A 25,994-nucleotide genomic window follows, 5' to 3' on the forward strand; every position below is an offset into this window, starting at 1 on the left:
GATGTACATTTTCTACCCTCAGAGGGGGTATGGCTGACTAGTCCTTGGTTATTGTCCTTTCCTTGTGTTCCTGGACAATTTGCCATGCAGGTCCAGGTGATAGAGAGCACATAAATTAGGGCTGAGCCTACATGAGTTTACTAACAAAACTGGACAAGCTGGGTCATGAATAGAGCTCGGCTGAACCAAATAGCAGGATTTCATTCCTTTCAACTGCATTACAAAAGCACAGGAAGAAACACAGAAAGGATGTGCATCCAGGGAGAGCGCAACAGTACTCAAGAGCTCCAGCTTTATGCAGATACAGGCATGGTTTGTTAACATTTGGTCTTTTTTCAGGAATCTGCCCACAAAATGAAAAGTAATAGACAGACTGGATGGTTGACCGACATTCTCATTAGACTGCCAAAGCATTGCAGCAAACAAGATTCCAAATTGCATACAAAACACAGATGGTATTACATAACATACAGTGAAATCTATTTCGTTGCAGGTCAATAAAGCATTACATACCTCTAGCCAGACAAACCTAGCTTATTAAGTAGTCTGCTATGGCCTTAAAAGTAGGGACATAAAACAGTTCTAACAATAGTATTAAATTGCCCTTAAGTACAAACAGTAACATAAACCTAGCAGCAAATCAAGCTAATGCAAGCACATACAAAGGCCAAATATTCCTTTTTAATCAAAGCATTAGCACCTCAGACGTTTTTCATTTAAGTCCTGGATTATATTCATTAGGGCACACAACTGAAAAAGTTAAGAAACATGAGCGTTTCTTATCGGACAAGAGCTGGTTTTCTTATATTTGTTGCCTAATGAATACACACTCCTGTTGTGTCAGATAGCACAGCACTATACAGTAGGCTGCAGTAGCTCCTGAAGCTGGCAGAGGGTGCTGTGCAGTGTGGCGGCCAGTGTCTCAGCCTGGGTTTCCTCACAGCAGTTGAAGGCTGTTACGGAGAAGTGGACATGGTCCGACTGGGGGTTGTAGCACACAGCGTATCCGTCTGGGACGAGAGGTCCGAAACACATTACACTGTCCGTGTTTGCAGGCACCTAGTGTAAGGGGTTTAATATAGTTGAGAAGTTGGGGAGAAGAGAAGGAAGACCGGGTATAAAGTTACTTTCACATATGTGGCAAAATAAATGCATTTTTTACAGATGAAACGATTTACTTTAAATTGGCTTGCACAATAGTTCCCTAAATGTGTCTTGCAAACATTTCTGAACATGGTACCCACAAGACGATAGGTGTTAACCAATAAATAAATTGCCAAACATCAGGTAAAAGCCGTAAAAAAATAAATATATGACACATACACTTGCAGATCTGCAACTTGTTTAGCAACTTTATAACTCAGCCCTACTCCATTACTGTGGACACTATTCTGGTAAAAGGGCTCAATCACAAAGCTTTACACCACTCCAGCCGACGCTTGGCATTGCGCATGGTGATCTTGTGCTTGTGTGTAGCTGCTCGGAAATGGAAACCCATTTCATGAAGCTCGGTAGTGAGTGTTTCAACTGAGGACCAACTATTTGTACGCGCTGTGTGCTTTAGCACTCGGCAGTCCTGTACTATGAGCTTGTGTGGCATACCACTTCGCGGCTGAGCCGTTGTTGCTCCTAGACGTTTCCGGTTCAAAATAACAGCACTTGCAGTTGACCAGGCCCGCTCTAGCAGGGCAGAAATTGGACAAACTGACTTGTTGGAAAGGTGGCATCCTATGATGGTGCCATGTTGAACGTCACTGAGCTCTTCAACAGTAAGGCCATTCTACTGCCAACGTTTGTCTATGGAGATTGCATGGCGTTGTGCTCGATTTTATACACCCGTCAGCAATGGGTGTGGCTAAAATAGCCGAATCCACTAATTTGAATGGGTGTTCACATACTTGTGTGTGTATAGTTACAGTCAAGGGTTCTTTATTTTTGCTATTTTCTACATTGTAGAATAATGAAATAATAAATATGGAATCATGTAGTAACCAAAAATCATAGCATTCAACAAATCAAAATATGTTCTATATTTGAGATTCTTCAAAGTAGCCACCCTTTGCCTTGATGACAGCTTTTCGCACTTGGCATTCTAGGTGTCCAAACTTTGGACTGGTATTTTATTTATTTATTTATATAAAAAAATATTTTTAAAAATTCAAGCAAACATTTTGCTGGGCATTTGTTTGGAGGCCAGGACTGCTTGGCCCTCTTCCAGGGGACCCTTATTCATGCGGCTCTCTGCACTGGTCGTGACCTAGTTCACCTGCAAACAAAGATATTTATCAACATCTTCAATGTCTGGGTTCGGGAGTTGAGGGGGAGGGCATGTGCTGGGAGCGCAACTCCAGAGAGGGGATTGAGCGGCCACGCCTGAGTCCAATTCAAACATTGCTGACGTAGGAGATGATTATATGTTAAAATAAACATCTCACTTCTAAAAGTTAATATTCTGTTAACTCAAACCCAAATAATGCTGTTGACTCATCCTATACTCAAACTTGTATCTCAAACAGATGCTTGCTCTTTCTTCGGAGATGATGTCATGCTCCTGAGGAGAATGAACTGGCTAATCAGCAGTCTACTAGCGCTAATATTTTTCATTTAGAGATATACGCCCACACCATTCTGGGGGAACAGGCATGGGTCTCCGGGAGGGAGGGGTTGGCTCCTTCGCTATGGAGGCCGGTAGCCTAGTGGTTAGAGCGTTGGGCCAGTAACCAAAAGGTTTCAGGATTGAATCCCTGAGCTGACAAGGTAAAAATCTGTCGTTCTGCCCCTGAGCAAGGCAGTTAATCCACTGTCCCCCCCCGAAGACGTGGATGTCGATTAAGGCAGCACGCCGCACCTCTCTGATTCAGGAGGGGTTGGGTTAAATGGGGAAGACACATTTCAGTTGTACAACTGACTAGGTATCCCCCTTTCCCAATGATTGCTTATGGCAGTATGAAAGAAGTCCTATTTGAGAATTTATGTTACACCTCCACCTTTCCTCCCCCCACCTGAAGAATGAAATTATGTCATATCATTAATGAAAACCAATAAAAATATTAAACTTAAAAAAAAAACAATTCTCACTCAGCTGATACCCAATTAAGAATGAATATGCGTAGCCCATTCATTAAAATTAATTTATTACATGAATGACTTGAATACAATGACAAATCCCTGATGTAAACAGGATTACCTGGCAGGATTACCTGTTGACTTTGATAAACTACAAGTGCGCACAAAAACACCATACTAAACTACATGTAAAGAGAGAGGGACACAGACCCGATATAATATTGCATTATCCGACACTCACCTTTAGATTACATAATTATATCCTGTCATTGGAATGAATGTTGCAATCTTGTCCACTTCCAATGGAGTTGTACTTTACCTGTCCTGTTCTCAATTTCCAGTGGGTGGCCAGCCCATAAGCGGTGTCCATGAACAGTCTGGGCACGCTCAGTCCCTCCTCGATGGCCTGAAGCTTCAAGCCCAGCAGGTGGCGGTCGATGGATTGTCCTTTGAGCGCCTAATTTAGAAAAAGGTCAGAAGTAATTAGATGACAGAAAAGTGAAACAAATTACTGAGACGATGGCAGCAGAAGCATTGGGTGTAGTCACCTGATCAGTTAGAGTGACGTAGGTCTCTATGGCCTCTCTGAGTAATTCCAGCTTTGCCTCTCTCTGCAACACACAAATAGAGCGTCAAGACGCATCAACAATGTCAATTAATAGAAACACCCTGTAAAGCTGCCATGTATTGTTGGCTTTGTTAATAACTGCAAGTAGTTGCTTTTCTCAGCCACCCACGAAACAAGAGATTGTGTTGTGCCTTCGCCCTTATCAAACACCCATTAAAGCTAGAATCCGTAATGATTTGTAAATCACCGTGTCCATTTGGGATAATACAACAGACTTACTGCAAACAAAAACTTCTCTAATCACCTGTGGTCGCGAAATGGGCTTTTGAGATCATTGTCAGTGCACATTTGTTCATATTCCTTGCTAGTTTGTAAGTTATTTACCCAGTTATCGCTCATTTATGGTCAGCAAACAGGGTTCGTACGGTCATAAAAATCCTGGAAAAGCCATGATTTGTCACCTGCATATGCCGGTGCGAGTGGGCCGGTGGAGAGAGACATAGCAACATAGTAATGATAAAAACAGGCTAACTAGATATTGTGTTGCCTGGAAAGTTGTCAGTAATGACCTATTCAGCTGTTAGCATGTATTAACGTCATTGTCATGTCCTAAACAACGTTTCACGGGCACGCCATTGACAAACGGGTGCGTTACCAATGCTACATACTCATGTTGTAAAACCATCTCTCAGGCACTCAATATTGGGACTTGAGAAATAAACCTGACACGGTTAAAAAGCTGTGATTCCCCTGTAATCAACATTGTTAAAAATATTCTTCAAATGAGCCGAAAAGACAAATAACTCACATTCTGTCAATTAGATCTTTGGAATATTTTAGCCTTACAAGATTATAGATAAACATGTCTTAGTTACCTTGCTTTGAAGTAGCCTACCTTAGTCATTTGATCCCTAATTCATTGAATGAGGGAATTATTTTATGAAGAAAGTGTTTGGTTGTAATATTTTATATAGGCTAATAAGGCCAACCATCCTCCAGGAGAGCCTTAAAGGGTTCGTGTTGTATTTTGAGACCAGCTTGAATATGCAAAGAAGCCAACAGGCAGAGGGTAGCCTACACTTTGGTCTGATCCTCTATGGGAATAATAATTCATTTTATTTAGTAAAATGCTTCTCACCGAGATAGAGGGGTCATCAAAGGTAAGCACAAACTTGAGCATTTGATTGGTGGGAGAGCGGATGTAGTCTGTGCGCCCCCCTCGAAACATCCTCTGGGAGGCAATGTCACAGGAGGCACAAACCTCATTGTGAACTCTGATGGAGAAAAGGAGAAAAGGGAGAGCAGGAGTGCGTTCAGTTTGCTTTAACCTTTGCTGTGTTGCGTGACGTTTTGAACTGAACGACACGTTTCCCCTAAATGGTGTGCACCGTTCATCAATAACCTTTAAAGTATGCTTGCTCCCTTTTTGTGCTCCTTTTTATCAATCTGGGTGTGACCATCTGAAACAGCAAAACTCGTGCAGCACACCATATGTATGGTAACTGCCCTCTGGGCCACCATAATCAAAATGTTTTTTTCAACTGGTCATTCAATACAGTACCGTTTCAGTTGAATTCAACATTGCAAACAGTTCTGTTGTACTGAACGCAACGCAAGTATTGAATTTGGCCACAGTGATTGTTGTTAATCAAAACTCATTTACAAAATTGAAAATGCAGATATTCCAGCCAGAATTTTGGCTGCCAAGAACATTTATTGTCCCATTTATTAACCACAAGAATATAATGCTTATTGTGTGAAAATGTACTAGCATGTCTATGAAAATCAGTACCACAGTTTGAAAACATGAACTGCACACATAATTTCCTTATTATTGCATACGGTATCCTAGTTTGAGGCTGAATGCCCTTTGCAAGTGATTCCTATGAGCTCACTTGTAGTAGGCCAGCTGCAGTGCCACCTGGATGAAGGCGTTGGGACTCAGGTTGTGCTGTTTGGGCAACTCCTTCCCAAACCTCTGGAAGTTGAAGCAGCGGATATCCAGGTCGTTGATCAGTCTGGAGTGGGGGGGGAGAGACAAATTCATACTCCATTAATAAAGCATCAGATTATAATGAATCGAACTGATCAGCTCTCTTGTTCAGACAATTTATGAATACTGGCCCAGGTTAGTTGTTGAATTCAAATTATAAAGATGACTCTTCACTCCGTTGGGATAGAAATGTATCGACAGTTGTCAGTTTAGCCACAGGATGGCAGCAAATGTGCTGAACCCAGGAAAACACAGATCACAGATCAGATCACAAACAATTACTTAAAATAGAATGAGTAGGTCAGAAGGCACCAAAGCCTTACGCTGCTGACCGTGTTTTGTCATGGTTACATCAACACTTAGGGCAGCTAATCGTGTTTACACTCCTCCATTTGCTTTGGTCCATGTCACTTTCATTTCAGCTGAGTCGTGTTGAAGTTCATAGCAAAGCAAACATTGACTACACAGAGGTCGGGTGCTTCTTATCTTTGTCATTGTAGTACTGTATCACCAACTACACTTATGCACTCACAGTGTTAGGACTGTAGTCGGAGGTGGGTTGAACCAGTCAGTATGAGCACCATATTAAAATCCTGTGCGTCAATCTAATGAACATTTAAAAAATCCCCATCAAAATCTGTCAGTTTAAGCTATTGATAGTTATTTTTTTGTATGGGCTGCGTGTCAATCCAGCACTATCTCACCCTTCAACATCTGAGGTGGAAAGTGGCAGAGCTACAGAGCTGTGTCAGACCAGAAGACATCCCGAAAATCGGTCTTCACGGAAAACAGTTTGGCCTACTAACTAATATGTAAAATAAAAGCATAAATAAAAGCCTTGTGTGTTCCTCTTTTGGCTCCTTCCGCATATTTGCAATCAAATGCCAGAATTTTCTTAACTCGGTTTCCAACGGACATGCTACTGATTTCAAAACTTGGTCCTCCAGAAAGTGTAGAGCATTAGCAAAACTTTTGCAGTTCTTTGTGATATCTTTCAAAAAAGAAAGCATTAGAAAGGATTACCTACACATACTGAGCAGCTCATGTTATAGACAGAAGCGTGCTACATGGCAGACCAATCCGAATTCATCTCTCTGCATGTCCAGCCCATCATTGCTAGCGGGAAGGTTCCTGACATTTTCCATGGCTACACCAACTAGGCTTGTAATTTCCCAATTGTATTTGTATTTACAGATGGCATACAAGTTTGTTATTAAAAAGGCATTTAGATAAAAATAAAAGTACGTTCAAATGCCTCTCCTGTGTAGTGACGCACGACAAATGCCTGGTTTCCTGAAACGAGTCACATATTTAGACCAAATAAAGACTATGATATATAATAACACAAGAGTAATGAAACAATGCATGACAAATGCATAGGGTATGCAAACTCACATATCAAGGTTTTGCTTGGCATGCTCGATATCTCTCTTAATCTCACGGTCAATGTTGAAGTAAAGCTTCTTGGGCATCTGAAGTGGGATTAAAGGGGTTTTCTTTGGGTCCGGTTTCTTACTGCAGAGAGAAGAACGAGGGTAAATGTTAATTGGCATTGTGTTTTTTTATCAACTGACTGTTTTTCTTCCGATAAACCTCAACTTCAAGTATTTTGAAATCATAAAAAACTGACATGAATACCGTATACATACAGTATGTAATTGCGCATGTAATGCAGCAAAAGTAGATAAGACCCTCCCCTGTCTCATCTCACCAGTATTGTAGAATGTGATCCAGAAGAGTGGCTATTGGTGGACCTTCAGCCGTGGCCTGCTCATACAGAAGCCCCCATGAGCCATCCTCACCCACCACAAACTACAAGAGGAGGAGGAATAGTGGAAGAGAAAGGTAACTAATTAGTTTACCAACAATTGTTGCTCAGTCCATTATCATTTTTGTTTATTGATTTATTTTATTTCAGTGTTATACAGCATTTGGTGCCCAGCCCATATGGACTTTTCAATACACTTTTCATCAAGTATGGGATCTCTGACTGGTTGGGTCATTTGGATAATTCTACTGCTCCACTCACCTGCAGTGTTTTGTCAAACCAACGATTGCCGCTGTTCGAGTGTGTCCCGCCCCCATGCAGGATTTGAGCTGCCATACGACTGGAGTACCTGTCAGTCAAAGTAACACAGAACTTCATTTATTACTGATGCGTTTTGGATTATTAGATTTAATTAGTCATGAAGTCCCTGGTGTGTCAAACATAACTGAGCAAAACCTATTCAGACTGTACAGCAACTTGCATTCAATTTGAAAAAAATAGTAACAGACAGGCCAAGAGAAAAAATATTGTGGCTCATACTTATCATCTGAGACCCTCATGACTGGAGAGTCCAGACACAAGGTGAAAAGTCCCTTCTCAATTGCTCGCACTGACTCCTTGTTCAATTTATCTGGGTAAGGAAAAGAGGGAGAGCATGAAAAAAAAGGTTATGAGGTAAAGCACTCCTTACTGAAGATAACAATAGATTATGACTTCAGAGACGTAGCGACCAATGTTCCCTCTAATTATTTTCCCCACTGAGCAAATTTCAGGTCTGCTGAGCGTTGAACGTAGTGAAAATTCTTTGCAACTTCCAGCGCGTGTTTACTGTGAACACTGAGGCTGTACCTGCTTTTAGTTACAGTTTTAACAGTGGCCAAGTTGGCTACTGTTGCCATTTGATCATAATGTGGGCCTACCATCAAAAACAGAGAAAATGCATCCCATAACATTTTAACATGGAAATAGCTGTTCTATCATTCAGCCTACAGTAGCAGCTAATATATTGTGTTCAGTGTAGGCCTACATTCCATGAGACTTTTGAAAAAACATGCAGGGTTTAACATTAACCTGTTTGTCCACTTGTCCTTCAGACAAGGAGGTGACTGAAAATTGTTGCGTTATTTGATGCAAGAAACCACTTTACAAAATACAATGTATTATTATTCCCATATCATTATTACAGCGAATCGGACAAATTATGATACCCTCTGCCTATTGGCTACAAAGCTTATTCAAGCCTGTCTTAAAATACAACACCAAAAAAAGACCAAAAAAAGTTATTTTACCAGACTTTTCAGATGTTTAGAAATGTACACATTTTGTGCTCTTATAGGCAGCAATCACTCCCCCACTGTTGACTACAAATGATGTATAACTGAGCTAATAACTCACTAACTAGCAAAAGATATGAACAAAATGTGCACATGATCGCAAAACAAGCACATCTACTCACAAACCCAGTTGTAAACACAGTCCAGTTCAAAATAAATGCCACAGATCCACACGGGCCTACTGCAGCTCTGATCAGTTACGCTCACCGGTCTCTGTAGATTAATAAGGACTGAGTAGCGCGCAATGTAAACCTACTCCGAAGCATTCTGCATCCAGCAAAATATCTTGCATAGTTAAGTTTTGTTTCACTAAATTGCATTGAAAGTGACTAATATTGCATTGATTCTATCACAATTGCCACAGTAAAGGGAAACATTGGTGGTGTTAACAGGGGAAACTCTAGGAAGTTGAGTGAAGTTCAATCTCGTGCGTCTCTCCGTGGGCTGATATTTCATCTGTGCTCTGCGCGGCAGTCACTGGGAGCTGCGTGGCAGTCTCGGGGTTACTGCGCGCCCGTGCGGACATTACTAGCAACATGTATTTGAAAACAGTGTGATCCTCTGCATCACACACCCTGGAACGTCCCATACTCTGGGTATGTTTATGGGTATGTATAGTATAATGCTGTGTCTATCATGTCTACCTTTGAGCAGGCGGCTGTAGGCCTGGCCCCAGGTCTGGCGGTGCTCGCTGGTCAGAATGCCCATTGGCTCCTTGTCAGTCTTCCAGGACTCAGCCCTGATTCGCAGAAGCTGGGCGTGGATCTGGCTCTCTGTCATCCGAGAGCCATCACTGTTGTATACGTCCATCTGAAAGAACTGGGCGGGACAGAATAGAGAATTGAACTGTGATGTGGAAAAGCTAATCCATGCTTTTGTCACTTCAAGGTTAGATTACTGCAATGCCCTACTTTCAAGCTGCCCGGATATGGCACTAGGCCTAAATAAACTTCAGTAAGTGCAGAATACAGCTGCTAGAATATTGACTAATACTGACCAAATATTGACCAAATAATTCCATCACATTATTCCTCTGGCTTGTGAGGTGGGGAGATCTTCATGGACTATACTCTGTCTTTGTTTTCAGGGTAGTAAGAGAGTGGCCTGTTGATATTCCTTAAGTGGTGTGTGGGCTGTTCCTTAAGTGGTGATTCAAAGTAGCCTAGACAAAAATCTGACCATAGAAAAGCGGAGGCAATTATTTTAGACTTCCACATGCCATTTAAACCAGTTGCCCATATGTCATGTTCTATTGATTTTCAAATCAACTTTCTTTCATTGTCCAGTGCCCAAAGGCACAATAGTCATACTAGCAAACCATGCTAGTTGTTGCATCTTTAGATCTCCCTTTCTAAATGTCTAATGGATATTTTCATCTATGTGACATGAAACCTGCATGCATACGCGGTGCACTTTTGACAGTGTTTTCCAGCTAATTGCATTATGAAACAAACATTTGCGCATAGCTATACTTACGTGAATAATAGTTGATCAACATTCAAATGTCCAACGCCACATTTTCCTAAAACCTGGTCTTAGGCATGCTTTCACTAACTCCCCTCCCGTAGGATCTGGGCCCTAGGACTGTGCCTTAGGACTACCTAGCTTGACGATTTATAGCTGTCCCTGTCCCAATTATTATATATATTTTTAGTTTGGAATTAGGCCTGAAAAAACCCTTAGGGCTTTTTCTATGCAGAAAAAGCTCTGCCCTCTATTGCCACCATGAATATTATTTGACCCTGCTGGTCATCTATGAACATTTCAATGTCTTGAATTACTTTTAAACGTTAACGTACTCTTAAATACACTCTTAAATCTACACCCAGCACAGCCAGAAGAGGACAGGCCACCCACCGCTCTGAGCCCGGTTCCTCTTTAGGTTTCTTCCTAGGTTCCTGCCTTCTAGGGAGTTTACCCTAGCCATTTTGCTTGTGAGTCTGCATTGCTTGCTCTAAGGGGTTTGAGGCTAGGTATCTGTAAAGCACTTTGACAACTGCTGTTGTAAAAAGGGCTTAATAAAATACATTTGATTGGGTATCATTGCCATGTTTATTAGTCTGTAACATGGGATCAATTGGAGCTGTCCCCTTCGCTCTGTGTAGCCACTCTCATCTTGAGAAGAAAAAAAAAAAGTTAAATCCTCTTCTGATGCATACTGTGGGTCAAGCTCACCTGGTAGTTCCTCACCACTGTGATGTGGCGGGCACGGCTGTGATGGGTGATAGTGTCGTGTTTGCGGCCTGGGATCCGACAGGATGAGAAGAGGAGGGGAAAGAGCTCCATACAGAGTGGCTGGCCCCGCATGTACTCCACTGGCAAACGGCCACTGAGATTCAGAGAGAGAGAGAGAGAGAGAGCATACAGATACAGTTACTGACAGTATGCCGTAATAAATTTAGACTGGGTATATAAACCAAAGCATACAGGCCAACACAGAGATAAAAGGTTAAAACCCTAAAATAGCTGTGAGAGAGTTTCTGCAACCTAGGATACAAATATTGATATGGTTCACCATTTGGTGAAACATGACTTGGAAAAACTGGTCAGTAATATGTAGCTAATATTAAGGCTTCAGGTCTAAGACGGCGTATATGTAGAGTACAATTGTGAAATGGCACTTACTTGTCTACTACATTTTTGAAATCGAGTGCAGCAGCAATCAGCTTGGATGCAAACCTGGGTCGACACAAAAGATGTTAGAGAACGGCCCAGTATACAGCTATAGATAGGATATAGATGTATGAAATAACATTCGGAATGTATTCAAACCCCTTGACTTTTCCCACATTTTGTTGCGTTACAGCCTTATTCTAAAATGGATTCAATAGTTTATTTTCCCTTTATCAATCTACACACAATACCCCTTAGTGACAATGCAAAAAACAGGTTTAGACATTTTTGCAAATGTATATTTACTCAGTACTTTGTTGAAGCACCTTTGGCAGCAATTACAGCCTTGAGTCTTCTTGACTTAGACGCTACAAGCATGGCACACCTGTATTTGGGGAGGATCTCCCATTATTCTCTGCAGATCCTTTAGAGCTCGGTAAGGTTGGATGGGGAGCGTTGCTGCACAGCTATTTTCAGGTCTCTCCAGAGATGTTCGATCAGGTTCAAGTCCGGGCTCTGGCTAGGCCACCTCAAGGACATTCAGAGACTTGTCCCGAAGCCACTCCTGCGTTGTCTTGGCTGTGTGTTTAGTGTTGTTGTCCTGTTGGAAGGTGAACCTTTGCTCCAGTCTGAGGTCCTGAGTGCTCTGGAGCAGGTTTTAATCAAGGATCTCGCTGTACTTTACTCATCTTTCCCTCGATCCTGCCAAGTCTCCAAGTCCCTGCCGCTGAAAAATAATCCCCACAGCATGATGCTGCCACCGCCATGCTTCACCGTATGGATGGTGCCAGGTTTCCTCCAGACATTACGCTTGGCATTCAGGCCAAAGAGTTCAATCTTGGTTTCATCAGACAAGAGAATCCTGTTTCATGGTCTGAGAGTCCTTTAGGTGCCTTTTGGCAAACTCCAAGCGGGCTGTCATGTGCCTTTTACTGAGGAGTGGCTTATGTCTAGCCACTCTAGCATAAAGGCCTGATTGGTGGATTGCTGCAGAGATGGTTGTCTTTCTGGAAGGTTCTCCCATCTCCACAGAGGAACTCTGGAGCTCTGTCAGAGTGACCATCGGGTTCTTGGTCACCTCCTTGATCAAGGCCCTTCTCCCCTGATTGCTCAGTTTGGCCGCGCGGCCAGCTCTAGGAAGAGTCTTGATGGTTCCAAACTTCTTCCATTTAAGAATGATGGAGACCACCGTGTTCTTGGGGACCTTCAATGCTGCAGAAATGTTTTGGTGCCCTTCTCCAGATCGGTGCCTCGACACAATCCTGTCTCGGAGCTCTACGGACAGTTCCTTTGACCTCATGGCTTACTTTTTGCTCTGACATGCACGGTCAACTCTGGGACCTTATATAGACAGGTGTGTGCCCTTCCAAATCATGTCCAATCAATTGAATTTACCACAGGTGGACTCCAATCAACAGGGTGCACCTGAGCTCAATATTGAGTCTCATAGCTAAGGGTCTGAAAACTTATGTAAATACAATCTGTTTTTTAAATTGATTTTTATAACCACCTGTCTGTAGTTGGACCGACTAAGTTGTTCTCACTCTGTACCCAGCAAATCCACAGGTACAAATGCTGAGTGAGTGTACAACATCATGCAACTAGATCATGTCAACACATTCAGCAAACCAGCATACTCCTCTAGTATCTCACAGGCACATAGTGCATACAGGTATGCCAGTATGTTGCTGACTGGCACTCACACAAGCTGGCCCCTCCAGTCTGAGAAGTCCCGCTTGGGCAGGGAGATGGCCGGGTTAGAATGCACGGGCAGGGGCTGTCTGCTCTCCAGGTACGCCCACTGCACCCACCAGTCAGATATCTACAGTAGAGGACAGGGGAAAGGACAACAGCAAAACAACTATCAATCATGCAGTACAGTCCAGAAAGGAGGGCAGCTGTGGAAAGACTTTGAGCCATCAGAGTGAAACTCAAATTAGCACCATGCATTGTGTGTACTATAAAGTGTCATCCAAAATCCAGCACCTCACTGATATTTTCTTATCTCAGTCTATTTACGTTGGTTACAAATTGTGCATCATTTCCCACATTGTTTGCATACCCAATTGTTTGAGTGTCTAGCTCGTCTCTCCAGTCCCTCTTGAAGTTGCGGACCGAGTCCCCCCTCTCCGCAAAACTTTTGGATATTCTTGCGGGTGTGGACGAGCTCTTCTTCAGGTATCAGGGGCTCCAGGGCTCGTAGGTACCCCTGCAGAGTCTGGGCCAGCGGGGGCACCGGCTGGGCGGGCACCAAGGAGGAGAAGCATCTCTCCTGGCTGGATCCAGACACAACCTACATGTATGTCCAGATAAACAATGTTGAGTAATACGATGAGTTGATATTTGAATAACAGTTAAGTTTGAACATTTGTTATTTGGGTCACCCAGGGCTATTTCGGGGTCACCCACCTAGGGACCGTAGGATCTGAAAAACTCCATTTGATTCGTATTAACGGTCATTGTGTACGTTACCATACGTTGTCAATTTGCCACGCGGTGCATTCTGGGCGCTAGCTCAAAAACCCAACATTAGCATGAAATACGTGAACAAGTAGCACATCACAAATATTTCCCAAGATGTGAGATAATAAACTTGTTCTCTGTAATATCGTATATCTTTGAAATCGTGACATTACGTCCTTTCGAGGGAAATAGGCAGGTTTCTTGACTAATGCTGCATTCACAACATCTTGTAATTTGGTAAATACCAGCATACGACTGGGAAATATCCACTTGAAGTAATTACTAGAAGGAAACTCGTCCATCCTCACCGTGCTCCAAGGTACAGTGGGGCAAAAAAGTATTTAGTCAGCCACCAATTGTGCAAGTTCTCCCACTTAAAAAGATGAGAGAGGCCTGTAATTTTCATAGGTATACTTCAACTATGACAGACAAAACGAGATTTTTTTTCTCCAGAAAATCACATTGTAGGATTTTTAATGAATTTATTTGCAAATTATGGTGGAAAATAAGTATTTGGTCACCTACAAACAAGCAAGATTTCTGGCTCTCACAGACCTGTAACTTCTTCTTTAAGAGGCTCCTCTGTCCTCCACTCGTTACCTGTATTAATGGCACCTGTTTGAACTTGTTATCAGTATAAAAGACACCTGTCCACAACCTCAAACAGTCACACTCCAAACCACTATGGCCAAGACCAAAGTGCTGTCAAAGGACACCAGAAATAAAATTGTAGACCTGCACCAGGCTGGGAAGACTGAATCTGCAATAGGTAAGCAGCTTTGTTTGAAGAAATCAACTGTGAGAGCAATTATTAGGAAATGGAAGACATACAAGACCACTGATAATCTCCCTCGATCTGGGGCTCCACGCAAGATCTCACCCCGTGGGGTCAAAATGATCACAAGAACGGTGAGCAAAAATCCCATAAGCACACGGGGGGACCTAGTGAATGACCTGCAGAGAGCTGGGACCAAAGTCACAAAGCCTACCATCAGCAAGGGCATTGAAGATGAAACGTGGCTGGGTCTTTCAGCATGACAATGATCCCAAACACACCGCCCGGGTAACGAAGGAGTGGCTTCGTAAGAAGCATTTCAAGGTCCTGGAGTGGCCTAGCCAGTCTCCAGATCTCAACCCCATAGAAAATCTTTGGAGGGAGTTGAAAGTCTGTTGCCCAGCAACAGCCCCAAAACATCACTGCTCTAGAGGAGATCTGCATGGAGGAATGGGCCAGAATACCAGCAACAGTGTGTGAAAACCTTGTGAAGACTTACAGAAAACATTTGACCTCTGTTATGTACCCTTTGTTAGCAATGACAAGGTATTGAGATAAACTTTTGTTATTGACCAAATACTTATTTTCCACCATAATTTGCAAATAAATTCATTAAAAATACTACAATGTGATTTTCTGGATTTTTTTCTCTCATTTTGTCTGTCATAGTTGAAGTGTACCTAATTACAGGCCCCTCATCTTTTTAAGTGGGAGAACTTGCACAATTGGTGGCTGACTAAATACTTTTTTGCCCCACTGTATGTCAAGCCTTTTGTTTATATACTCAAAAGCTCCATTAGTAGCTTGTTTAACTACTATGGTAGTCTGTCAGGTACTCAGCAGGAAGGTCTGATTGAACTATTATTAAAACAAGACCTTGATGGCAAAAAACTGGAGACAAAATGCATAACACTCAGAATTAAAAAAGGTTTCTACCAGGTATTGTTCATCCTGATTAGACAGGTTTTTAACATAGACGATACATTGGAGATAATCTATGATAACTACTAGAAATACAAGAATATGAAACATCTAAGAAGCCATAAATGCCTGGATTTTTCCCATTTCGGTTAGTCTCTTATTCAATGGGTAAAAGTAATGTATAGAAACCCCAGGTGTGAATAGTAAATACTTCAAAGAGTTTTGAACTTTCAAGAGGCGATAAACACGGGTGTCCGATGTCACCATATCTTTTCGTTATGGCCATCAAAATGACAGCGATTAAAATCAGATCAAATAACAGAGGATTAGAATCCAAGATTTAAAAACAAAAGGTGTCCATGTATGCCGATGACTCAAGCTTTATATTAAGTCTGCAAGCTAGATCCCTGCAATGCCTCAAGGAATATCTAGATAACTTTTCTGGCCTCGCTGGACTAAAACCTAATTACGATAAGTGTACCATATTATGTATCGGATCTTAAAAAAAGAGATATATACTTTTACATTACCCTGCAGTTTACCTATAAAATGGGCTGACGGTGAAGTAGACATACTTGGTATTCATAACACATACAGTTGAAGTCGAAAGTTTGCATACACTTAGGTTGGAGTCATTATAACTAGTCTTTTTCAATCACTGCACAAATTTCTTGTTAACAAAACTATAGTTTTGGCAAGTTGGTTAAGACATCTACTTGGTGCATGACAAGTAATTTTTCCAACAATTGTTTACAGACATATTATTTCACTGTATCACAATTCCAGTGGTTCAGAAGTTGACTGTGCCTTTAAACAGCTTGGAAAATTCCAGAAATGTATTTGGCTTTAGAAGCTTCTGACAGGCAATTTGAGTCAATTGGAGGTGTACCTGTGGATGTATTTCAAGGGCTACCTTCAAACTCAGTGCCTCTTTGCTTGACATCATGGGATTAACAAAAGAAATCAGCCAAGACCTCAGAAGAAAAAAAAAAGGTCTCCACAAGTCTGGTTCATCCTTGAGAGCAATTTCCAAACGTCTGAAGGTACCACGTTCATCTGTACAAGCAATAGTACACAAGTATAAACACCATGGGACCACGCAGCCGGCATACCGCTCAGGAAGGAGACACGTTCTGTCTCCTAGAGATGAACGTACTTTGGGGCGAAAAGTGCAAATCAATCGCAGAACAACAGCAAAGGACCTTGTGAAGATGCTGGAGAAAACAGATACAAAGTATCTATATCCACAGTAAAACGAGTCCTATGTCGACATAACCTGAAAGGCCGCTCAGCAAGGAAGAAGCCACTGCTCCAAAACCGGCATAAAAAAGACAGACTACGGATTGCAACTGCACATGAGGACAAAGATCATACTTTTTGGAGAAATGTCCTCTGGTCTGATGAAACAAAAATATAACTATTTGGCCATAATGACCCTCGTTATGTTTGGAGGAAAAAGGGGGCGGCTTGCAAGCCGAAGAACACCATCCCAACCGTGAAGCACGAGGGTGGCAGCATCATGTTGTGGGGGTGCTTTGCTGCAGGAGGTGCTGGTGCACTTCACAAAATATAATTTTTACTAGGATTAAATGTCAGTAATTGTGAAAAAAAGACAGTTTAAATGCATTTGGCTAAGGTGTATGTAAACTTCCAACTTCAACTGTACATACATACACAAAGCGAGCTCTCCACAATGAATTTCAATAGAAAACTAGTCAAAATAGACAAGATCCTATAACCATGGAGAGGTAAATACCTATCTGTTTCTGGGAAATTACACGGATTAACTCCTTAGTCATATCTAAGTTTAACCCATTTATGGCGCTACCTACTGACAAGTATTTTTTTCAAATCATATGAGCAAAAAAAAAAATATATATATACATATATATTTCACTTTATCTGGGATGCTAAACCAGAAAGCGTGCCCATCTATATAATTAATATGAACTGGGTGGGTTGAGATTATTAAATATAAAAGCACTAAACCACTCTAAAAGCTTCACTTATAGATAAGTTTTACTTGAACCCAAAATGGTTCTCAAATAGATTACGAAGAAAAGCTCACCCATTGTTTAAAAATGACCTTTTTGCCGATTGCGTAGTCTCATTTTCGATTAATTGAAAATTATACTTTTTTCCCCAAAGTATCTCTTTTTTTTTGGTAAACAAACGTTACAGAGCAGGTTTCAATTTCATCCCCCAGAAAAGATGGAACAAATATTACAACAAATATTATGGTCGAACTCAAATGTGTTGGTTGATAAATTACCTGTACTTATGGAAAATATGTTTGGAAATGGTATTTTGTTTTTAAATTATATTGTAAATTGGAACGGTAGAGTTGTGTCTTTCATGGAACTATCGGAATTGTATGGGAAGGTCTGCTCAATCCAAGATGGATTACAGCATAACCCAAAAAAATGGAGGCAGCATGTGGCAGTGGGAGGTAGGGAACTGGTTTGTCTGCCCAATATAAAGGATCAAAACTGTCTGAAGAACAAAAATAACATAAATATGAAAGTATACCAGTTTCATTTGAGGACCAGGATGTTGATAGCTGTGCCATACAGATTGCAAAATAGCTGGGAAGATATTTATGATGTACCGATTCCATGGCACAGGGTGTATGAGTAAAACGCTGCAAGACTCAAGACTCGTGCTTTTCAGCTAAAATCATTGTACAGAATTCTTGCCACCAACGAAATGTTGATAATTGGGGCATACAACTATCGCAGCTCTGCAGATTTTGTTGTGAAGATACAGAATCAATAGACCATTTGTTCTTGTATTGTTCTCAAGTAGGGTTCGCATAAAGTTAATATTAGAGTGACCCTAGAAATATAACTGTTGGGAGATCTGCAGAGGCCTGGTCAGTCAGTACTTTTACTAAGAGTATTAGTAATTATCTTCAACTCGCAGTCTGTGGATTCCATTCGATTAGTTAGACCCTAACAATCAATTGTGAATCTATCAATTCCCCATTCCATATATCACCAGTAGTACATTTACCATTAATTCCTATGGTCTAAATCATACATTGTTTGTTTGGTTATGGTAATGTCTTTTCATGAACTCTAAATGTTATTATTCCTGTCTTTTATCATTCTCATTGTAGGAGTAGACACGCTGTTTGCAGAGCGCACAACCTATGCTAAACTTGTGAGAACCAAGTTTGTTCATTTCATTATATTTACAAGTTTTGTTAATTTAGTCAGTCATTGTCTTTTGTTTTGAGTGCTCCTGTCATTGTCTTTCCAGCTCTCTCCCCTTAGATAACCACTCAGTGTGAAAGGGGAAAAAGTCATACTCCGATCCAGTAGAAACGCCATAAAATAGGCCTACCGGATGACTTCTTATCCCTTGAGCAAATAGCCTACAGCTGTGTCTGTCCCGAGCTCACTGGCACAGGAAAATCTATGGGTCCAGAATATTTTATTCAATGTGGCAAGTTTGGTAGCACCAGCTTCTGGCCAAACCCAAGTTAATAGTTTATATAATTGTTTCAAGTTCATTGCAGACAGGGTTAAGTAGCCAATGTGATTTATTAGGATATTTTCTACCTGCAGGTTGCAGTGTTTTTATTTGTTTTCTTTATAGGCAATTTTTACATAGTTGGCAATAGAAATTAAACCTAAAAAGTATAATTTTCATTTGGATATAATTTTGATTAACCACAAGACAATGATTTTGAGTTAAGACAATATTAATGAAATGAAACTGTTCCATGAAAATGTGCACATGAAAACCATAAATGGCACGCAGATTGGTAGAAATGGTTAGATAAATTGGCATTCCACATTAGCAATTTTGCCACTTCCTACCAGCAACTTCAGGAGAGTAACATTAAGGTTCTCTCTGGCTCCTTCGAGTCATTTGTGTCTTTCATTAAACAGTTGATTTTATTAAAACAGTGTGTTTATATATGGAAAAATGTTTTTTATAATTTTGAACAATCGATTGGTCAAAAGACGATGATTTTTGGTCGACCAAGATTTGTCGGGGACAGCCCTACTCTTATTATTGATATTGATTATTGTACTGCAATGTTGAGGGAGCTAGCATGCAAGCGTTTCACTGCACCTTCCTTTTATACCTGCTGTAAACTGTATGTGACAAATACATTTGATTTGAAAACACAGAAATCCTACTCATTACTTTACATGCTTATTAACCTATGTCAGCCAGAACGGGGCACTTGACTCACGCCCAGAAGGCGTCCAGTGCAAAGTCCACCCATTTGGGTACCCTGGACAGTTCAATGGAATCTCCTCATTGATTTTCCCCATCTCCTAATTTCTTAAAGTAATTGAGTGTCCTGTCAGTAAAAATCATATTCTGCTTTAACTCCTACCTAAATATTGCTATTGATTCATCCTATACTCGTATCAGTGGCCAAAGCATAAATTGGAGAGAAGGAATAAAAAATACAAAAATAAAAACACTTAAAAAAACACCTCAAAAATGCTTGCCACACCAACAAACTATCATGGTCCAAACACACCAAGACAGTCATGAACAGGGCACGACAACACCTTTTCCCCCTCAGGAGATTTGGCATGGGTCCCCAGATCCTCAAAGGGATTTATACAGCTGCACCATCGAGAGCATCCTGACCGGTTGCATCCCCGCCTGGTATGGCAACTGCTCAGCATCTGACCGTAAGGAGCTACAGAGGGTAGTGCGTACAGCCCAGTACGCACTACCAACCTAACTACATATACAAATTACCTAGGATAACCTGTACCCCCGCACATTGACTTGGTACCGGTACCACCTGTATATAATATAGCCTTGTTATACACTGCTCAAAAAAATAAAGGGAACACTTAAACAACACAACGTAACTCCAAGTCAATCACACTTCTGTTAAATCAAACCGTCCACTAAGAAAGCAACACTGATTGACAATAAATTTCACATGCTGTTGTGCAAATGGAATAGACAACAGATGGAAATTATAGGCATTTAGCAAGACACCCCCAATAAAGGAGTGGTTATTCCTCCACCTTTGTGCAAGGAGGAGCAGGAGGAACACTGCCAGAGCCCTGCAAAATGACCTCCAGCAGGCCACAAATGTGCATGTGTCTGCTCAAACGGTCAGAAACAGACTCCATGAGGGTGGTATGAGGGCCCGACGTCCACAGGTGGGGGTTGTGCTTACAGCCCAACACCGTGCATGACGTTTGGCATTTGCCAGAGAACACCAAGATTGGCAAATTTGCCACTGGCGCCCTGCCCTGTGCTCTTCACAGATGAAAGCAGGTTCACACTGAGCACGTGACAGAGTCTGGAGACGCCGTGGAGAACATTCTGCTCCATGCAACATCCTCCAGCATGACCGGTTTGGCGGTGGGTCAGTCATGGTGTGGGGTGGCATTTCTTTGGGGGGGGGGGGGGTGCACAGCCCTCCATGTGCTCGCCAGAGGTAGCCTGACTGCCATTAGGTACCGAGATGAGATCCTCAGACCCCTTGTGAGACCATATGCTTGTGCGGTTGGCCCTGGGTTCCTCCTAATGCAAGACAATGCTAGACCTCATGTGGCTGGAGTGTGTCAGCAGTTCCTGCAAGAGGAAGGCATTGATACTATGGACTGGCCCGCCCGTTCCCCAGACCTGAATCCAATTGAGCACATCTGGGACATCATGTCTCGCTCCATCCACCAACGCCACGTTGCACCACAGACTGTCCAGGAGTTGGCGGATGCTTTAGTCCAGGTCTGGGAGGAGATCCCTCAGGAGACCATCCGCCACCTCATCAGGAGCATGCCCAGGCGTTGTAGGGAGGTCATACAGGCACGTGGAGGCCACACACACTACTGAGCCTCATTTTGACTTGTTTTAAGGACATTACATCCAAGTTGGATCAGCCTGTAGTGTGGTTTTCCACTTTAATTTTGAGTGTGACTCCAAATCCAGACCTCCATGGGTTGATAAATTTGATTTCCATTGATACTTTGTGTGATTTTGTTGTCAGCACATTCAACTATGTAAGAATATGTCATTCATTCAGATCTAGGATGTGTTATTTAAGTGTTCCCTTTATTTTTTTGAGCAGTGTAGTTACTTCTTACTTTAGTTTATTTGGTGAATATTTTCTTGACTTTATTGAACTGCATTGTTGGTTAAGGGCTTAAGGGCTTGTATAAGAAAGCATTTCACGGTTAGGCCTGTTGTAGTGAGCACGTGACAAAAAAGTTTAATTTGAAATACCAGTTGGAAGCATTCACATGCTTTGAACTAGTTGAGCAACTAAAAGTACAGCTATCATGCTTGTAAACAAATGAATTAACAAATTGTTGCATTTAACTGCAGAAAAGTATTTTCCTTAATAGATGACGTCTGGTCAGCATATGGGAGAAGAGCGTTCATGTGGATTTTTCGTAGACGTATGTGGTAAATATCACCTTCCCACTTGGTCATGAACACAGCATAAATACATTTTTATGGGAAGGAAAACTAACTCATTTTGTAATTAATTTTAGGTAATTTTTCAGACATCTGGACAGTTTAAAGTATCTCTGGTAAGATGCAGAAAAATAAGGGCGTTCGAGTGATGTGCCAATCAAAACATGACCAGCCAGAACATACCTAAATAGGAAGTTTGTAAGTATGTATGGGGGAGGTTCCCCATACCAAAACTTCCAAATGCCACAGTATTACAATTTAAAAGGGTTTAACTATTCAGATATATTACCACTCACCCTAGACAGCCAAACTCTGCATGTTCTCGCAGTTATTTTTCTCAAAATCATCTCAACTCACGAGCCACTCCTTTACCCGATCAAAGGCGCGAAATTTCTTGAACAAGTGACCGAGAAAGTGTTTTGGAAAAAATATCTAGTTTACACTTTTCCTAAGTAGATAACCTGCTCAAATGTAGCCAGCTATCTAACTTGCTAACGACAAATGCCAGGTGAGTTTTCTTCGAGTCCTTGCATTAATTTTTGGGTGTCAAAGACTTTGTTATTGTCCAACTGGTAAAAAGTTATCGTTCCAGGTTTGGAAACTTTGACGGGCTTTGACATGGCAGAAAATGGCAAACGCCAGCAGTCACGGTCCCTACAGAGCAGTGGTGAGAAATCTTGGGACTTTCGCAAAGAATTTAGATTAATTTCTGTAGCAAAAGTAACACAGCTAAATCGACACGTGTCCAATGTTTCCGTAAACCAAACCCAAAGAGCTCCTACAGAACAATGAGACAGATATTTCAGCGGATGTATAAATGTGAAGCATCCGCTTGGCGTTTCCACTCGATACCAAATATGGTAGTAAGAGGATTGGAACGAGATGGATTTTGGCTGACATTCTGCAAATGTTGTAATCGATGAAACATTTGATTTCAATACAGTTCTGTTCCCAAAACTAAAATATGCTATGAAAAGAGTGGACTACGATTTGTAGACTTCACCCTTTGCAAAAGTTTTTTTTAAATCGCGTTGTTGCACAAAGGTGAATTGAATTATTGCACACGCGCACTTCAGGATAGTTGTTCCCTAACGGACATATGCAGATGTATGCTAGAACACGGCAATAGGATCACGCTTGCTCGTGCTTTGCTCTGCCCACCTCCTTGCTTGTTCTGCCCGCTATGACTCATTTGTTCCCATTGGAAATGACAGGCTGTGGTCTATCTTGCTTTACTTACAAAATCTTTGAAGCTACTCACACGTCTTACTGCTTCTTCTTCTTCTGTGGATTTTATATGGCGGTTGGCAACCAACTTTAAGGTGCATTACCGCCTCCAACTGGACTGTAGTGTGGCTCAGAGAATGTTCTTCTTATTCGGTGGTGTTATAGGAATAACTACACCCAACTATGGTGTATTGACGTCCCCAACTGTATGGGGTGACACCTATGACTTTTAACATTAATAGTAAGCTTATCCTGGCGTGACGTTTTGATAACTGTGTAAATCTCATTAGGACAAGGTGACTTTTATCAATATATTTGCCTATATTTACCCCCAAAAATGAAATGCTAACTACTAATATGGCTATCATAAAGAACTACAAATACCACAATGAACTACAAATGCACGACTCCAACACCACCATTAAGTTTTGCCGATGACACATCAGTGGTAGTACTGATCACCAACAACGACAAGACAGTATATAGGGAGGAGGTCAAAGACCTGGCCGTGTGGTGCCAAGACAACAACCTCTCCCTCAACGTGATCAAGACTAAGGAGATGATTGTGGACAACAGGAAAAGGAGGACCGAGCACTCCCCCATTCTCATCGACAGGGCTGTAGTGGAGCAGGTTGAGAGCTTCAAGTTCCTTGGTGTCCACATCACCAACAATCTAACATGGTCCAAGCACACCAAGACAGTCGTGAAGAGGGCACAACAAAACCTATTCCCCCTCAGGAGACTGAAAAGATTTGGCATGGGTCATCACTGGGACAAGCTTCCTGCCATCCAGGACCTCTATACCAGGCGGTATCAGAGGAAGGCCCTAAAAATTGTCAGACTCCAGCCACCCTAGTCATAAACTGTTCTCTCTGCTACCGCATGGCTAGCGGTACCGGAGCACCAAGTCTAGGTCCAATAGGCTTCTAAACAGCTTCTACCCCCAAGCCATAATGCCATAACGACAGTTTCCTCCTCTCATTTGTTGACTTCTGTAACCGTAAAAGCCTTGGTTTCATGCATGTTAACATTAGAAGCCTCCTCCCTAAGTTTGTTTTATTCACTGCTTTAGCACACTCTTCCAACACGGATGTCCCAGCTGTGTCTGAATCCTGGCTTAGGAAGACCACCAAAACCCTGAAATTTCCATCCCTAACTATAACATTTTCTGACAAGATACAACTGCCAAAGGGGGCGGAGTTAGCCTGCAGAGTTCTGTCTTACTATCCAGGTCTGTACCCAAACAATTAGAGCTTCTGCTTTTAAAAATCCACCTTTCCGTGAATTGAGGATATGGTATCGCATACCCCCTGCCAGAAAGCGTGTAGTTTTGAACACTGCCAAGTGGAATAGAGGAATGTTCCTTCATCTGAGCCACATCTAAAACATAGGGAGGATATATCTGGGTTGAACTTGTGCAGTGTAGATGGGGTGATATAGAGCTGATGGAGGAAATTAAACTGGATCAGTCTGTATCTGGAGTTCAATGTGGATGTAACACCATCCCTATATAGGTCACTCCATAGATCCTCATCAAGATCAATACCCAGATCTTTTTCCCATCTAAGTCGGGGTTTATCTAGCCCAGGCAGTGTTAGTCCTGACATAAGAGCATCGTATACACAGGAAATGGTCTTGAACAGTGGTTGGTCTGCGTGGCAGAGTTGTTCAATAGGTGACATCTTAGGTAGGTTCCATTGTCCATTGAGAGTCACCCTAATAAAGTTTCGTAGTTGTAGGTAGCTAAAGAAGTCCCTGTTAGGCAAGTGGTATTTCTGTTTCAGCTGATCAAAAGACATAAGAACTCCCTCCTCGTAACAATGTTCCAGAAGAGTGATCCCATATCCTCAATTCACGGGGTTGCATTCCCTTTAGACCCGGAGGTCTGTCTACTGGGTAACTTTACTAACACCAATCTTAGGCAAAGCCATACTATAAAGCTAACAGAAGTATTGCTAGCGATTGCCAAGAAATGTATTGCATTGAAATGGAAATTGGATTCATCCCTGCCAGTTGCAATGTGGCTATCGGAAGTTAATAGTTGTATCCCTTTGGAGAAAATCACTTACTGCTTGAGGAATAAGTTAAAGACATTTTACAGAATTTGACAACATTTTATTGACTATATGGAGAATCTCCCCCCACATCTCATTGAATCTATATATAATCATCACATAATGTTTCACACGTAATGTATAATATGTAGCCTACGGCTGGTGATCCAATGTCTCGTTATTATTTTTTTCTTATTGTATGTTTGTATATATAATTATATATATATATATATATATATATATATATATATATATTATTATTTTTTTATTATTTTTTTATGCTTGTCTGTTACTGTCACTTTATCCTATCGTTGTCTGATATCTTTTCACTTTTGTTTTGAATGTTCCTAATTGGAAAATGCAAAAAGAAAATATTCCCCAAAAAAATCCACCTTTCCAGAAACAAGTCTCTCACTGTTGTCGCTTTCTATAGACCACCCTCTGCCCCCAGCTGTGCCCTGGACACCATATGTGAATTTATTGCCCCCTATCTATCTTCACAGCGCGTGCTGCTAGGTGATCTAAACTGGGACATGCTTAACACCTCGGCCATCCTAAAATCTAAGCTTGATGCCCTCAATCTCACACAAATTATCAATGCCTCTGCCTGCATCCGTAATGGGTCTGCGGTCAAACGACCACCCCTCATCACTGTCAAACGCTCCCTAAAACACTGCAGCGAGCTGGCCTTTCTAATAGACCTGGCCCGGGTATCCTGAAAGGATATTGACCTCATCCGTCTGTAGAGGATGTCTGGTTATTCTTTAAAAGTGCCTTCCTCACCATCTTAAATAAGCATGCCCC

At 41.7% G+C, this 25,994-nt stretch overlaps 1 protein-coding gene across 1 annotated transcript; it reads right to left on the minus strand.

The window, feature by feature from the left end:
- Positions 1 to 275: 275 nt before the first annotated feature.
- LOC139392464 (carnitine O-acetyltransferase b) lies at positions 276 to 22,701 on the minus strand. The gene is made up of 15 exons (XM_071140471.1): positions 22,206 to 22,701; positions 13,405 to 13,635; positions 13,046 to 13,164; positions 11,355 to 11,408; positions 10,905 to 11,058; positions 9,374 to 9,548; positions 7,936 to 8,026; positions 7,657 to 7,744; positions 7,339 to 7,439; positions 7,023 to 7,142; positions 5,530 to 5,652; positions 4,773 to 4,908; positions 3,615 to 3,677; positions 3,386 to 3,523; positions 276 to 1,059 (listed from the first exon to the last, which is right to left on the minus strand). Exons 1-15 carry the CDS (start codon positions 22,254 to 22,256, stop codon positions 856 to 858), a joined length of 1,848 nt encoding a protein of 615 aa, XP_070996572.1. The 5' UTR covers positions 22,257 to 22,701; the 3' UTR covers positions 276 to 855.
- Positions 22,702 to 25,994: the final 3,293 nt, after the last annotated feature.

Source organism: Oncorhynchus clarkii, chromosome 32 (assembly GCF_045791955.1).
Source record: "Oncorhynchus clarkii lewisi isolate Uvic-CL-2024 chromosome 32, UVic_Ocla_1.0, whole genome shotgun sequence".
In the NCBI taxonomy this organism is placed as follows: domain Eukaryota; kingdom Metazoa; phylum Chordata; class Actinopteri; order Salmoniformes; family Salmonidae; genus Oncorhynchus; species Oncorhynchus clarkii.

What these genes read in the sequence shown, in the direction of transcription:
- LOC139392464 (XM_071140471.1), bottom strand. Translation starts at nt 22,256, where the DNA reads ATGATTTTGAGAAAAATAACTGCGAGAACATGCAGAGTTTGGCTGTCT. An exon ending in GCAGAGTTTGGCTGTCTAGG is followed by an intron (nt 13,636 to 22,205) that starts GTGAGTGGTAAT and finishes ACATACATGTAG; the next exon opens with GTTGTGTCTGGATCCAGCCA. An exon ending in TTCAAAAATGTAGTAGACAA is followed by an intron (nt 11,059 to 11,354) that starts GTAAGTGCCATT and finishes TCTGAATCTCAG; the next exon opens with TGGCCGTTTGCCAGTGGAGT.